Source organism: Saccharomyces mikatae (genome assembly GCF_947241705.1).
Source record: "Saccharomyces mikatae IFO 1815 strain IFO1815 genome assembly, chromosome: 4".
NCBI classification, from domain to species: Eukaryota; Fungi; Ascomycota; class Saccharomycetes; order Saccharomycetales; family Saccharomycetaceae; genus Saccharomyces; species Saccharomyces mikatae.
In genome coordinates, this window is record NC_079259.1 from 95,704 (window position 1) to 110,536 (window position 14,833).

The window sequence follows — 14,833 nt, forward strand, 5'->3', positions numbered from 1 at the left end:
TTTCTAGGCTTCAAGGACGAGATTCAGCACTATTTCACTACTGTAGGTGCAGAACATTAGGACAAGGCAAGCTTCTACGATAGACACTTTACCCACACATATTACCCTTTGTTCCCGTTTGCTCTCCCTAATTGAACAATAAAGATGGTCAAACTTGCTGAGTTTTCTCGAACAGCCACGTTTGCGTGGTCACATGATAAAATTCCATTGTTGGTCTCTGGTACTGTCTCTGGTACCGTGGATGCCAATTTCTCCAGTGATTCGTCTCTCGAACTGTGGTCACTGCTGGCCTCTGATTCAGAGAAGCCTATAGCTTCCTTGCAAGTGGATTCCAAATTTAACGATTTAGATTGGTCTCATAATAACAAGATTATTGCTGGTGCTCTGGATAACGGTAGTTTGGAACTTTATTCTACTAATGAAGTAAATGACGCTATTAGCTCCATGGCCAAGTTCAGCAACCATTCTTCCTCCGTGAAGACGGTAAAATTCAACGCAAAGCAAGACAACGTTCTTGCCTCCGGTGGCAACAATGGTGAAATTTTTATTTGGGACATGAATAAATGCACTGAATCGCCCGCCAATTACACACCATTGACCCCGGGCCAATCGATGTCGTCTGTTGATGAGGTCAATTCCCTGGCGTGGAACCAATCTTTGGCCCATGTTTTTGCATCTGCCGGGTCGTCTAATTTTGCATCTATTTGGGATTTGAAGGCTAAGAAGGAGGTTATTCATCTATGTTACACTTCTCCTAACTCAGGTATCAAGCAACAATTGTCCGTTGTTGAATGGCATCCAAAAAACTCTACAAGAGTGGCAACCGCTACTGGTAGTGATAACGACCCATCCATTCTTGTCTGGGATTTAAGAAATGCCAATACACCATTGCAGACTTTGAACCAAGGTCACCAGAAGGGCATCTTGTCTTTAGATTGGTGTCATCAGGATGAAAACCTATTATTGTCCAGCGGTAGAGATAACACCGTCTTGTTATGGAACCCTGAATTAGCGGAACAATTATCCCAGTTTCCAACTCGTGGAAACTGGTGCTTCAAGACCAAGTTTGCACCAGAGGCACCCGATCTATTTGCCTGTGCATCTTTCGATAATAAGATTGAAGTACAGACATTGCAAAACCTTACAAACACTCTGGATGAACAAGAATCTGAAACCAAGCAACAAGAATCTGAAACTGATTTCTGGAATAATGTTTCTCGTGAGGAATCTAAGGAGAAACCAATTGTTTTCCATTTACAAGCACCATCTTGGTATGGAGAACCATCTCCAGCTGCTCATTGGGCCTTTGGTGGTAAATTAGTTCAAATTACTCAGGACGGTAAAGGCGTTTCGATAACAAATCCAAAAGTTTCAGGTTTAGAGTCAAACACTACTTTGAGTGAAGCGTTGAAAAGTAAGGACTTCAAACCATTAATAAATCAAAGATTGGTTAAAGTCATTGATGAAGTCAACGAAGAGGATTGGAATTTATTAGAAAAGTTATCAATGGACGGCACTGACGAGTTTTTAAAAGAGGCTTTTGCATTTGACAACAATGAGTCTGATGCACAAGAGGATGTGGATAATGAGAAAGTGGACGATGGAGAAGAATTTTTTCAACAAATTGAAACCAGTTTTCAACCCGAAGGCGCTTTCTCTTTGGCTGATAATGTCGAACAAACTATTTCCAAGAACTTAGTTTCTGGTAATATTAAGAGCGCAGTGAAAAACTCTCTAGAGAACAACTTACTAATGGAGGCTATGATGATTGCATTGGACTCAAATAACGAGAGATTAAAAGAAAGTGTCAAGAATGCCTACTTTGCAAAGTATGGATCCAAATCATCCTTGTCTAGAATATTGTACTCCGTTTCTAAGAAGGAAGTAGGCGATTTGGTTGATAACTTGGATGTCTCCCAGTGGAAATTTATCTCTAAAGCTATTCAAAACTTGTATCCAAATGATGTTGCCCTGAAGAACGAAATGTTGATCAAGTTGGGTGATAGATTAAAGAATAATGGACATAGACAAGATTCTTTGACCTTATACTTGGCAGCCGGATCGTTAGATAAAGTAGCATCGATTTGGTTAGCAGAGTTTCCAGATTTGGAAGATAAACTGAAAAAAGATAACAAAACTATTTATGAAGCTCATTCCGAATGTCTAACTGAGTTCATTGAAAGATTTACCGTTTTCTCCAGCTTCATCAATGGCAATTCGACCATTAATAATGAGCAACTAATTTCTAAGTTTTTGGAGTTTATCAATTTAACTACTTCCACAGGAAACTTCGAACTAGCCACTGAGTTCTTGAACAGTTTACCAAGTGACAATGAAGAAGTTAAGACGGAAAAATCACGTGTCTTGGTTGCTTCTGGTAAGTCATTATCCCCACAAAATCCAGTAACCGCAACAACGACAAGCAAGGCTAAGTATACAAACGCCAAGACTAATAAGAAGGTCCCAGTATTACCAACCCCTGGAATGCCTTCCACTACGTCTATCCCTGGTGTGCACGCACCATTCTACGGCACAACTCCAGGCGCATCTACAGGCGCTTTACCTCCAAATTCGTACGCTCCAGCCGCTACTACTGGTGCTCCGGTCCATACGGAAGGTAAGTATGCACCATCTCAACCTTCAATGATGACACCTTTTGCCAACAAAACAAATAGTTTCACCAGATTGAATTCATTTGCTCCTCCACCTAACCCATATGCCACCGCTGCAACATCTGCTGCAACCGCATCTACTACCTCAATACCTCAAAGTGCTTTCGCTCCAATACAACCTGGTATGCCTATTATGAGCGATTTTAACGCTCCATCTAGCTCCATTCCTTCACAACCACCAATCAGTGCTATATCGGGTCAAACGCCACACCTAAACCGTAAGGCCAATGATGGTTGGAATGACTTGCCTCTAAAGGTCAAAGAAAAACCATCTCGAGCCAAAGCTGTATCAGTTGCACCACCAAACATTCTATCGACACCAACGCCATTAAACAGTGTTCCTGCACATGCTGCTAATACTATGCCTCCTCCACCACTTTCAAGAGCTCCTTCTTCTGTGTCAATGGTATCACCACCTCCTCTACACAAGACTTCTAGAGTTCCATCTTTGGTTGCAACATCTGAGTCACCAAGGGCATCTATTTCAAATCCATATGCTCCTTCTCAATCAGCACAACAACCTCTAATGGGAACTTCTTCTATAACAAGCCAAACTTCAAACGCTCAAGCAGCTAATCCATATGCCCCCCCACCACAGCCAAGAGTAGCAACGCCATTGCTTGGGGCCATACCTCCAGCCCCTTTATCAAAGGCCTCTAACCCATATGCACCAACTGCAGCTACTCAACCTAATGGGTCCTCTTACGCCCCAACAAGTGCATATGCTAATACACATACTGTGACCTCTCCTCCACCTATCTCCAATAAGCTTCCAGCTGGACCACCACCAATCAGTATGAAGAAAAGAAGCAATAAATCAGCCAATATAGATCAAAAGCCATCTCAAGCTGAATCCTATCCCCCAACACTTTCAAGTTCGGCCTCTCCATTGCAGACTTCTCAACCGCCAACATTGGCTTCTCAGTCCAATACCTCCACTGAAAATGTCAGTCGTGAAGTCCCCGCAGATCAACAACCCATTGTTGACTTCCTGAAAGGAGAATTAGCTCGCGTAACCCCATTGACCCCAAAGGAATATTCCAAACAATTGAAGGATTGTGATAAGAGATTAAAAATTCTTTTCTATCATTTAGAAAAGCAAGATTTATTAACTCAACCAACACTTGATCGTTTACATGACCTGGTCGCACTAATGAAAGAAAAGAAATACAAGGAAGCTATGGCCATCCACGCCGATATTGCAACAAACCATGCTCAAGAAGGTGGTAACTGGTTAACAGGAGTAAAGAGGTTAATTGGCATAGCTGAAGCGACTTTGAATTAGATTCAATGCTTAATTTTCAGTATGAAAACTGGACGTACTGGTTTTGTTTTTTATCTTTTTATGTCCTATAGTATTATATTTATATAATTATGTACTTATCTTTTTATGTTTAAACCTAATCAAGCTCACAATCAGATGCTGGCTTAACAGTACCTCTTAGAAACCAGCCAGTACTATATATCTTATTTACAGCCATTCTTTGATAATTTAATCATATGTAAACTTCGAGCGGCAAATCTCCGGGGAAATTTTAAACTTACCGCATCGCACCTTCCAAAGAACAAAAGGAGAAGAAAATGTCAATTGTCCTATAATCTGGGGAAATTCGGTCTACACTCAGGAAAACAAACAAACAGTCCTATCCTCAGCGTATTGCGTAGTTACTACTTACACATTAAGAGACCTTAGGGCGTATAACAAGCATTTTACAGCAGAAAATTAGGGAGAGTCTTTATCAGTTGGCCTCAGTCTTATAAACCGAACAGAAAAGTTTTGTTAAGGGCTTTTTGAACAGAAGGATATGCCTTTATTGGTATAGAGAAAGAGTTACAAATGGATCCTAACAGTAACAGTTCTAGTGAAACATTGCGCCAAGAGAAGCAAGGTTTCCTAGACAAAGCTCTTCAGAGGGTGAAGGGTATAGCCCTGCGACGAAACGATAGCAGTAAAGATCCCAAAACAGATGACGCACCAAGTAGCATACAAACTCCAACTGGCTTTCAACCGCAGGATTTTGACAGACGGTCTAATATATCATCTGAGTTTACGGACGACAATTGCACCATGGACGATAACTCGATTTTATTTTCAGAGCCTTCACAGAAACAATCAATGATGATGTCCATATATGTAGGTGTATTCGTTGCTGTTGGTGGATTTTTATTTGGCTATGATACAGGTCTGATTAATAGTATAACATCCATGAACTACGTGAAGTCGCATGTAGCACCAAATCACGATTCTTTTACCGCTCAACAGATGTCCATCTTGGTGTCGTTTTTATCGTTAGGAACTTTTTTTGGAGCTTTGACAGCCCCTTTTATATCTGACTCGTATGGTAGAAAGCCTACTATTATTTTTAGTACACTTGTTATCTTCTCGATCGGAAATTCTTTACAAGTGGGAGCTGGAGGAATCACATTGTTAATTGTGGGAAGAGTCATTTCAGGCATTGGTATAGGCGCAATTTCAGCCGTTGTGCCACTATACCAAGCAGAAGCTACACACAAATCATTAAGAGGTGCTATTATTTCTACTTACCAATGGGCTATCACCTGGGGTTTGTTAGTGTCAAGTGCAGTGTCCCAGGGGACACATTCAAGAAACGATGCATCCTCATATCGGATACCAATTGGATTGCAATATGTTTGGTCGTCTTTTCTCGCTGTAGGGATGTTTTTTCTACCTGAAAGTCCGCGTTATTACGTTCTAAAGGACAACTTAGACGAAGCAGCTAAGTCCTTATCGTTTCTAAGGGGTGTACCAGTTCACGATTCTGGGTTACTTGAAGAATTAGTTGAAATAAAAGCAACTTATGATTATGAGGCGTCTTTTGGTTCTTCTAATTTCATAGATTGCTTCATTTCAAGTAAAAGCAGGCCAAAGCAAACCTTAAGAATGTTTACCGGAATTGCTCTTCAGGCATTTCAACAATTTTCAGGTATTAATTTCATATTTTACTATGGTGTCAATTTCTTTAACAAAACAGGAGTCAGCAATAGTTATTTGGTTTCATTCATAACGTACGCTGTTAATGTTGTCTTCAATGTTCCTGGTTTATTTTTTGTGGAATTTTTTGGTAGACGTAAAGTTCTAGTTTTCGGGGGTGTTATCATGACTATAGCTAATTTTATTGTAGCCATCGTTGGTTGTTCATTGAAAACTGTAGCTGCCGCTAAAGTTATGATTGCGTTTATATGTCTATTCATTGCTTCCTTTTCGGCCACATGGGGCGGTGTTGTTTGGGTTATTTCAGCAGAATTGTACCCACTGGGTGTAAGATCCAAGTGCACAGCTATATGTGCTGCAGCAAACTGGCTCGTAAACTTTATTTGTGCTTTAATTACCCCTTATATTGTAGACACAGGCTCTCACACATCATCATTAGGTGCAAAAATATTCTTCATTTGGGGCTCCTTGAATGCAATGGGAGTTATAGTTGTTTACTTGACCGTTTATGAGACGAAAGGTCTAACATTAGAAGAAATTGATGAATTATATATCAAATCTTCTACTGGAGTAATTTCGCCGAAGTTCAATAAGATCATTAGAGAACGCGCTTTGAAGTTCCAATATGACCCCCTGCAAAGATTGGAAGACGGTAAGAATGCCTTTGTTGCTAAACGAAGTTCTGATGATCAAACATCAGGAAATGATTTTCAAAATACGACAGCAGGCGAGGTGAATCATAGCCTCAATCGAGAACAATTGCGCTCTGTTTCTGAATATGGCAATATGACTAATAGTACAGAACTACCTCAGATTCTCAATGAAAGTAGTATCTCAACAACTCCCATAAGTCCTTTGCAAGGTATTCCAGTTCCACAGGTAGCTGAATCTGTTGACATTCAAACCAAGTACGTGGATTTAGGAAATGGTTTAGGTCTCGCTACATATAATAGAGGGCCTCCCTCACTATCAAGTGATTCTACCGAGAATTATACTGAAGATGAAATATGCGGGCCTTCATCTAAAGGCGATCAAAGCAATAGAAGTACTATGAATGATATCAATGACTACATGGCACGCTTAATTCACAGTAATTCTACCACAAGCAATACAACGGAAAAGTTCTCTGGTAATCAAAGTACGGTACATGACCATAACGCCTCCTCTCATTCGGACACTACTGAAGAGAATAGCAATTTGATGGATTTAGGAAATGGGCTTGCTCTGAATGCCTATAAGAGAGGTCCACCTTCTATTCTAACGTCTTCTAGTGACGAGGAAGACGGTGACGAGGCATCCGACGACATGAATGAATTTCAAGACTTGGTTCGTATGAAAGAACGCATGGCGCAGTTTGCCCAGAGCTATATTGACAAGAAATGCGATCTAGTATCCGAAACTCCCTCCTGTGTTTTGAGCACTTCTTTCTCTGTGTTAGCTCATCCTAATGAAAATGATAATGAAAGTCTCCAATCGAGTGAAGAAAACTCGACTAAGCATTCTGTAAATGATAATGATGATCTGAAATAACTATATAATATTACTCAACGCATATTACTGAAACGAACATGAATTATAATATTAATAATGTAAAAAAACACTAATTAATTTACCACAGTATTCGATGTTTTGTAGATACCCAAAACCAATCTCAATAAACACTCAAATTCACTTATTTAGTATTCTCACTTAATATGGTACTTTTTAAAATCAAGTCTTATCTTTTATGTCACTTATTCGATAATTAGCCGCCAATGGGTACCACATTCCATCTGCGTTTAAAGTCATTTAGAACGAAATCGCCTTCCAATAGGAAAGTCCCATAGGAGGCAAGTATAACACTGGTTTGAATTACCAACAACTTTCGCAGGTGACGGAAAGAATTCTAACTCGTACAACTAGCATTCACATAAGATCAGCTGTTAGATTACCCAATTTTTGGCAGAATATATATATAAATATACTCTATTTGTCTCATTGTTTCTTTCGGATGCCCGTGATGATCAAAAAAGATGATAAAACAGTGGAGCCCCCTAATGAAAAACCACACAGGAGGATCGAGAGAAATGATATTCCAGAATCTTCCAATCACATCCCTCCTCCAGAATCTAGCGTCTTAAAAGGCGGTAAGGTGAATTCAAAAACCAGAGCTTTAAAGGCCGTTACCAGTATCCTAGCAGACGCCGATGAGAAACCTCAAAAAAGGTCGAATGATGAGGGAGATGGAACCAAGAAGCAGAGGTCTGAATATTGGGGCAAGGGAATAGGTAAATTTGAATACATTTTTTACAAATTTTTGCTTGTGATGCTGTACAGCTGCTTTGGGCTATTTCGATACGGCCAATATCAATATCATAAGATGAAATTAAGGATATTCAGTATTATCTACAATCATGCATACACGCCACAATTGATTAGACAGGACGTTGTTTCTCTGAAAAAAATTCCAAAAAGGTTAGCCGCTATCTTGGAAGTCAAACCTGTCGGCGATGTAGGCGGCGGTGTTACAGGTTTATTAAATGACGCGAGTGAAATCGTTTGTTGGACTGTGTCAGCCGGTATAAAGCATTTAATGTTGTATGATTACGACGGTATATTACAAAGAAATGTCCCGGAGCTCAGAATAGAAATTCAGTCTAACCTGGCTAAATATTTTGGGCCAGCTCATGTCCCAAATTACGCTGTTAAAATACCTCATTCGGACAAGATATTTTATAACCTGGACGGAATTGAAACAGAAACTGATGTTGGAAATGAAGTAGACGTTAACGACGAAAGGGACAAAATTGCGATCGAAATCTCTTTACTGTCTAACAGAGACGGTAGAGAGACAATTGTCGACCTAACTAAAACTATGGCTGAGTTGTGTGCAGTCAATGAATTGAACGTTTCTGACATCACAATGGACTTAGTTGATTCAGAATTGAAGCAGTTAGTGGGACCCGAACCAGATTTATTGTTATACTTCGGGCCTTCCCTGGATCTACAAGGGTTCCCACCTTGGCATATCAGATTGACTGAATTTTATTGGGAAAAAGATAACAACGAAGTTATATACTCGGTATTCATTCGCGGCCTAAGACAGTACTCAGGATGTAAAGTGAATGTCGGTAAGTGATTCTCAAGAGCTGAATGAAAAGACAAGTATCCTGCTCAATCTTTTAGTTTGCACACTAAATCCTCGTTTGGTACTACAAAAAAAGTCATTACGCACATATATATAATAGTAGTAATAATGATAATGATAGCAACAGTTTCAGGCTAGCTATATAGTTGCATTTTTAAACATTTTAGTAATAAAAACACGTATTTAACTTCAGGAAGAAGCTAATTCAATGGTAATAACAAAGTTATTGTAGGAAGAACTTGTTTTATTACCCTTCCTATTTGCCTTTTCGCGTTGCAAATCACATATAACGATGTGGCAAATATTTGTCAAACCAGAAAAAAAAAAGAAAATCGAAAGATGGAAAATAGAGAGAGGAAAACCAAATCTTTGACACGTTCTCGATCCACTTGTTTATCAAGATAGTGTTGATAAATCTTATTGATAAAAGATTGTTTTCGATTTGGAACTTCTAGCTTCAAAGGTTTAAGAAATAACACAAGCAGGTTTAATAGAATTAAAAAATGGGTTTGTTTGCCTCTAAATTGTTCAGTAACCTTTTTGGTAACAAAGAAATGCGTATTCTTATGGTGGGTCTAGACGGTGCCGGTAAGACCACCGTTTTGTACAAGTTGAAATTGGGTGAAGTCATTACTACTATTCCAACGATCGGTTTCAACGTCGAAACTGTCCAATATAAGAACATTTCATTCACTGTCTGGGATGTCGGTGGACAAGACAGAATTAGATCTCTATGGAGACATTACTACAGAAACACCGAAGGTGTTATTTTTGTTATCGATTCTAACGATAGATCGCGTATCGGTGAAGCTAGAGAAGTCATGCAAAGAATGTTAAACGAAGACGAATTGAGAAATGCTGCTTGGTTGGTTTTCGCTAACAAGCAAGATTTGCCAGAAGCTATGTCTGCCGCTGAAATCACTGAAAAACTAGGTTTGCATTCTATTAGAAACCGTCCATGGTTTATTCAGGCCACTTGTGCTACCTCCGGTGAAGGTTTGTACGAAGGTTTGGAATGGTTAAGTAACAGTTTGAAAAACTCAACTTAAGAATTCTAGAATATGGATCAAATACGCTTGTATAAACTAAATGAAAAATAAAGATTAAGAACTTGAGAGGCGAACGTCGATGGAATTATTGACGATCTCCAGCCATCACATATAGATTTTAGTGTAAAAGCAATAAAAAACCAAGAAAAATAGAACGAAGACCTAAAAAAGCTTAACAAGTATAATATTACTGTCACTAATAATGGAAATTCGATAAAGACACAAAAAAACATCAAACATAAATATATAAGATATACAATATACAATACACTTTTTAATTGTTCTATCGCGCCTCTAGGTGAATTTACACATAAAATTTTGGTTATCGAGTTCACTGTGTCGTCAATAGATACTTTTAAGGAGTACTGGCGTGGTAGCAGAAGATGAAATCAGAATAAAATGTTAGTATAGCGTTTGAGTTGATTGTACATGATGGAAGAAATCCCTCTGTCTTCTGTCCTCAACAAATGATCTTCGTAAAAATCCTTAATTTACAGACTAGATAGAAGTTAGACCCATACCTAATCAAACCCATACATTTTATATTTTAGCCTTTTTTTTTTGAAATTCCATTTTGCTTTGAATATCGCAAAAAAACGGCAACCATGTCCGGGTGAACCTCAGCGCCATACCTGGAACTTCGTGAACTGGCAGTGAGGGACCAGACACAGGATGCAGCATCATCTTTTGCAAAATTCATACCAAGTAATTCGTATATGTAATATGGTGTTCGAAATATGCGGTTGTTTAACACTATTATTGAGTATAGAAGAGGTACAGTGAGACAGTATATTCGAAATGGTATGTTTAAAATGAACAGATAATAAAAATAGACAATAGTAAAGATGAGAAAAGATCATGGTAACCGAAAGTAAGAAGGAGCTAAAAACAGTAACGTTGGGGGCGTAGAGTTGTCAGTTAATGATGTGTACCTAAACCCACTTGAACGACAAAACTAAAAATCAGGATATGCAAGTACTTCCAGACAGACAGGTAGCTGAAAAGGAAAGTCAAGTGAGGTAATTATATAAGTTTTGAATTTTCTTCGTCTGAGATTTCAATGAGGAAAGCTACATGATGCTTGGTGGGTCTAGACCAGTTGATGTTTAGCTGGATGAAGTTCTTTAAAATTGAGATTTAGAAATGTCAATGAAATGCGCTAGCTATTGCTTTTCTCCTATACAAAGGATCATGGTTTTTTCAGTGATCTTCACTGATTCCTTGTAAAGTGTCAATGAAATACTAACATCAATAAAAAACATGAAATATAATTTCATTTTTTTAATCTTTAATGATAGGCCGGTGTTAAAGCTTACGAACTAAGAACCAAGTCCAAGGAACAATTGGCTTCCCAATTGGTTGATTTGAAGAAGGAATTGGCTGAATTGAAGGTCCAAAAGTTGTCCAGACCTTCTTTGCCAAAGATCAAGACTGTCAGAAAGAGTATCGCTTGTGTCTTGACCGTCATCAACGAACAACAAAGAGAAGCTGTCAGACAATTATACAAGGGTAAGAAATACCAACCAAAGGATTTGAGAGCCAAGAAGACCAGAGCTTTGAGAAGAGCTTTGACCAAATTCGAAGCTTCCCAAGTTACTGAAAAACAAAGAAAGAAGCAAATCGCCTTCCCACAAAGAAAGTACGCTATTAAGGCTTAATTCAAAGTTCAATTATATACTATCATTATCTATAATTCCAACTTTTCTACGTTTTTCTAGCACGTTTAAGTAATTGTTAAATTAAAAACATTTTCATTGAAAACTCTCCAAATTGAATATGCTATTGCAGAGAGTAATAAAGCTTGCTTCAATGTGTTGACTCATCATAAAAATTTAGCACTTATACACATTCACTTATTTAGATTCTTTTTGGCTTCCTCTTTCTTCTGTTTCTTAAAACATAAGATTTTTTGTTTTAGTTCTTCATTGGGCTTCACGTCGTCAAGTTTTAGGGGCATTCTATTAAATGGGTCAGTAGAGTCACTTAAAAGATGTGCTTTTATAGTACTTCTATCAATATTCATTTTAGACGTGGGTAAAGTGACAGGATCTTTCATAATTGTGTACATTAAAGGATCTAAAAACTCATCAGGAACGTCTCCGTACTCGAGGTCTTCCTCCTCGTCAGCTTTTCTCTGTTCTTCTGCTTTATTGGCAAAGTTTAGTAATTTTTCGATAAATTCTTGAGATGCTAAACCGGTTTTTCTACCAAGGATATCCACAGCACGAACAAAAAGGTTCCTATTAAAAGATCTTTCATCTTTAGCGACAGCGCTGATGAACTCCGGTTGCTCGGAAAGATTTATGTACACAGTTGTTAAAGCCTTTAATAAATCTTTCGGGTGGAACGAATAACTCTGTGGGTCTTTCACCTTCAACTCCCCGCATTTAGGACCAACTAGTGACTCTAAATTATAGTTTAGCATACTGGCCAGTCTATATACGATTTCTGGTGTGACAAATGCTGCTGGTATATCCTTCGAATAAATTTCGAACAGCTTCATTGATTTGTCAGCCAATCCACACGATGACTTAGCTTGCCTGGAAGCAGACGCTAATCTCGTTTGTAACTCTTTGTCCTCTTCCTCTCTTGTTGGTGGTGCTCCTCTTGCACGATTATCCAGTTCGTTTTGAATATTATGAACTTCTGCTAAATTACTCAAGCCTTCATCTAACAGAAAGGTCAAGTCATTCAACATACGAGCCACGAACCTCACGAAGAAGTCAGCATTGTTTTGAGATTGCCAAATTAATTGTTTTTTATACGATGGTATTTTGTAATAAAGTTCCTCTAGAATTATCGATATGCTGTATCTACTGTTAAATTTATCGTAAAATTGTGAAGAAGAGCCTGTTTTCTCAACAATAACATAAAAGTCTAGCAGGGCATATAATAGATTCTTGTTTACTAATTCATTGTGTTCGAATGTATCCATCATAAACCCAGGGGAATTATCAGTTAATGGCATAGCACCAACACTTAATAACTGCACTAACTTACCTTTCAAATGCGGGTTGGAAACCAATTCGGGACAACGAAGCACCATTGTTGTAAACTCAACAAACGATCCTAGACGTGGATTTCTAAAAATTGGAGAGGTTTGGTACTTGGAAATGTATAAGGAATAGTTGATTGGTCCCTCTACAACGAATTCTGGGTAATACTTGAAAGGCACTGGAGCATGAGCTCTCAAAAAATCAGCATTGTCTACATTTTCTACACCTATTTGATCTGGGATTAATGGTAATTTAATTTGTTTAAACGGAAATTCGTGCTTAGGATCTACAACGCGAATCAAAAACGTAGATGCACCACAAATGAAATCAAACACCTCCATTTGAAGAGACCTATGGGCAAAGAATCCCTGAAGAGCAAAACGTAATGATTCTGTTGTTTTTAATGCTTTCTCCATTTTAGATAGTTGTACTGTCACAAATCTAGCAAAGACATCATGGCTTGCAGCTATTTTTTTTACTTTTTCAATTTCCTCCTTCAATGCTTTAATTTCAGATCCCATTTTCTCTTCAAATGACAGTGTGCCTCCGAGACCATAATGTAAATAGGTTAGTGTTAAGAAAAAACAATCAGATATAAAGTTAGGCTTAGAATCAGCAGTTTTTCTATTTTTGTCATAAAATGCATCCGCCTCCTTAAAATCAGAATTTAAGCGTGTTTCTCCTGATAGATCAATAAACAAACTTGGGTTATTGAAATAATTCGCATCTATCTTGTCGATTTTTTTATATGATATATCTAAGAACGGTTGAGAAAATCTGACCAATAGTAAAGTAATATTGGACATAAATCCATTAGAAGATAGTTCTTTGAATGGTGGATGATCAGCTCTACGTAAATGATTCTTATTAGCAATATGAGCAAAATAGCTTATCATATCAGTTCTTGAGTCTAGAGAACCACGAACAAGCTTATCAACAATGAAAAAAAGTCTATCTATGAGAACTTTGTGCTCAGCTTGTAAAGACTCGTGGATCATGGCTGTCTGTTGTTTGGAACGCAAAAGGTTATCACCATAATTACGGATTGCAACGGTAGCATCTATGGGAGAAAGGGATAATATAGGTCCCAATATAGTTTGCTTTTCAAAAAACTGTGGCTTACAGTTGTAGCTTGCAAAAAACCCTTCTATCTTAGTGAAAATTTCCGCAATAGGCTTAAATGTAACAAATATTTCAAAGATGGTAAGAACATTATTGTAAATCACAGATTCGTTTAGATCAAAATTGTTGATTTTTTGATTGCAGTATTCTAATAATGTCGGGAAAACTGCATTAAGCAAATCTAAGGCAGTACCTTCTAGTATGGCTCTTTGGATGATTTGGGAAAGGAAATCAGTGTATGAGTTAACATTCGAGACGATTTCAATAACATAATTCATGAATGTGCCGTTCATACAAAAATTTTCTATTTGCAAGGCAACGACACCATAGCCAATGACAAGACGATCGATTTCTTGGAAGGTGGCATATAATGAATCGGCGTTTGGCTTGTTTTTGGTGATTCTCTTTTGTTGCTGATTACGGCGGAAACAATCATTCAAATATTCAAAGGGTTTATCCAGTTCTTGATTCTCAGTGAGTTGATATAACAATAGCGTATCGATAAAATCAACTCCAAGAGTGGAACCTTGGGTAACCTCCTCAGATTTCAATAGATAGTAGCCACGGGGATCGGAGGGATCAGAGGTGATTTGAAGAATGTCTTCGATGGCAGTCATGACAAATAAACTGCGATAGCAAAAACTATTGAGTGAGAGCTCGACTACAGAAAGTCAACTATTTCTCCTAAACAACTAGTAACCAAAATTTACCCTTTCAATTGACTGACACAATTTTCAAATAATATAACTGGTGTTTACTGTGCCAACAACAAGTAGTATAACAGTAGAAACGAAGAGTGATATAACAATTACTTATTGAAAATAAATGGTTTTGATATATGTGTATCTATGATAAATCCCACAATAGTTGATATCTACCTGTGATCTTAATCCACCTTTTGTAATAAAGACGGA

The 14,833-nt window shown here is 38.0% G+C and overlaps 6 protein-coding genes across 6 annotated transcripts; 5 read left to right on the forward strand and 1 right to left on the reverse strand.

Annotated features, from left to right (window-relative positions):
- Positions 1–144: 144 nt before the first annotated feature.
- Positions 145–3,957, forward strand: SEC31 (Sec31p; the record flags this gene model as incomplete). Its single annotated transcript, XM_056226572.1, has 1 exon — positions 145–3,957. The coding sequence occupies one exon, from the start codon at positions 145–147 to the stop codon at positions 3,955–3,957; it is 3,813 nt and encodes a 1,270-aa protein (XP_056080834.1).
- Positions 3,958–4,509: 552 nt separating this feature from the next.
- Positions 4,510–7,155, forward strand: SNF3 (glucose sensor; the record flags this gene model as incomplete). Its single annotated transcript, XM_056226573.1, has 1 exon — positions 4,510–7,155. The coding sequence occupies one exon, from the start codon at positions 4,510–4,512 to the stop codon at positions 7,153–7,155; it is 2,646 nt and encodes an 881-aa protein (XP_056080835.1).
- A 469-nt stretch (positions 7,156–7,624) lies between these two features.
- Positions 7,625–8,743, forward strand: NUS1 (ditrans,polycis-polyprenyl diphosphate synthase; the record flags this gene model as incomplete). The annotated part of the gene is made up of 1 exon (XM_056226574.1): positions 7,625–8,743. The coding sequence occupies one exon, from the start codon at positions 7,625–7,627 to the stop codon at positions 8,741–8,743; it is 1,119 nt and encodes a 372-aa protein (XP_056080836.1).
- A 512-nt stretch (positions 8,744–9,255) lies between these two features.
- Positions 9,256–9,801, forward strand: ARF1 (Arf family GTPase ARF1; the record flags this gene model as incomplete). The annotated part of the gene is made up of 1 exon (XM_056226575.1): positions 9,256–9,801. The coding sequence occupies one exon, from the start codon at positions 9,256–9,258 to the stop codon at positions 9,799–9,801; it is 546 nt and encodes a 181-aa protein (XP_056080837.1).
- Positions 9,802–10,599: 798 nt separating this feature from the next.
- RPL35A (60S ribosomal protein uL29) lies at positions 10,600–11,459 on the forward strand (the record flags this gene model as incomplete). Its single annotated transcript, XM_056226576.1, has 2 exons — positions 10,600–10,602; positions 11,100–11,459. The coding sequence occupies 2 exons, from the start codon at positions 10,600–10,602 to the stop codon at positions 11,457–11,459; spliced, it is 363 nt and encodes a 120-aa protein (XP_056080838.1).
- Positions 11,460–11,650: 191 nt separating this feature from the next.
- Positions 11,651–14,536, reverse strand: UFD2 (ubiquitin-ubiquitin ligase UFD2; the record flags this gene model as incomplete). Its single annotated transcript, XM_056226577.1, has 1 exon — positions 11,651–14,536. The coding sequence occupies one exon, from the start codon at positions 14,534–14,536 to the stop codon at positions 11,651–11,653; it is 2,886 nt and encodes a 961-aa protein (XP_056080839.1).
- Positions 14,537–14,833: the final 297 nt, after the last annotated feature.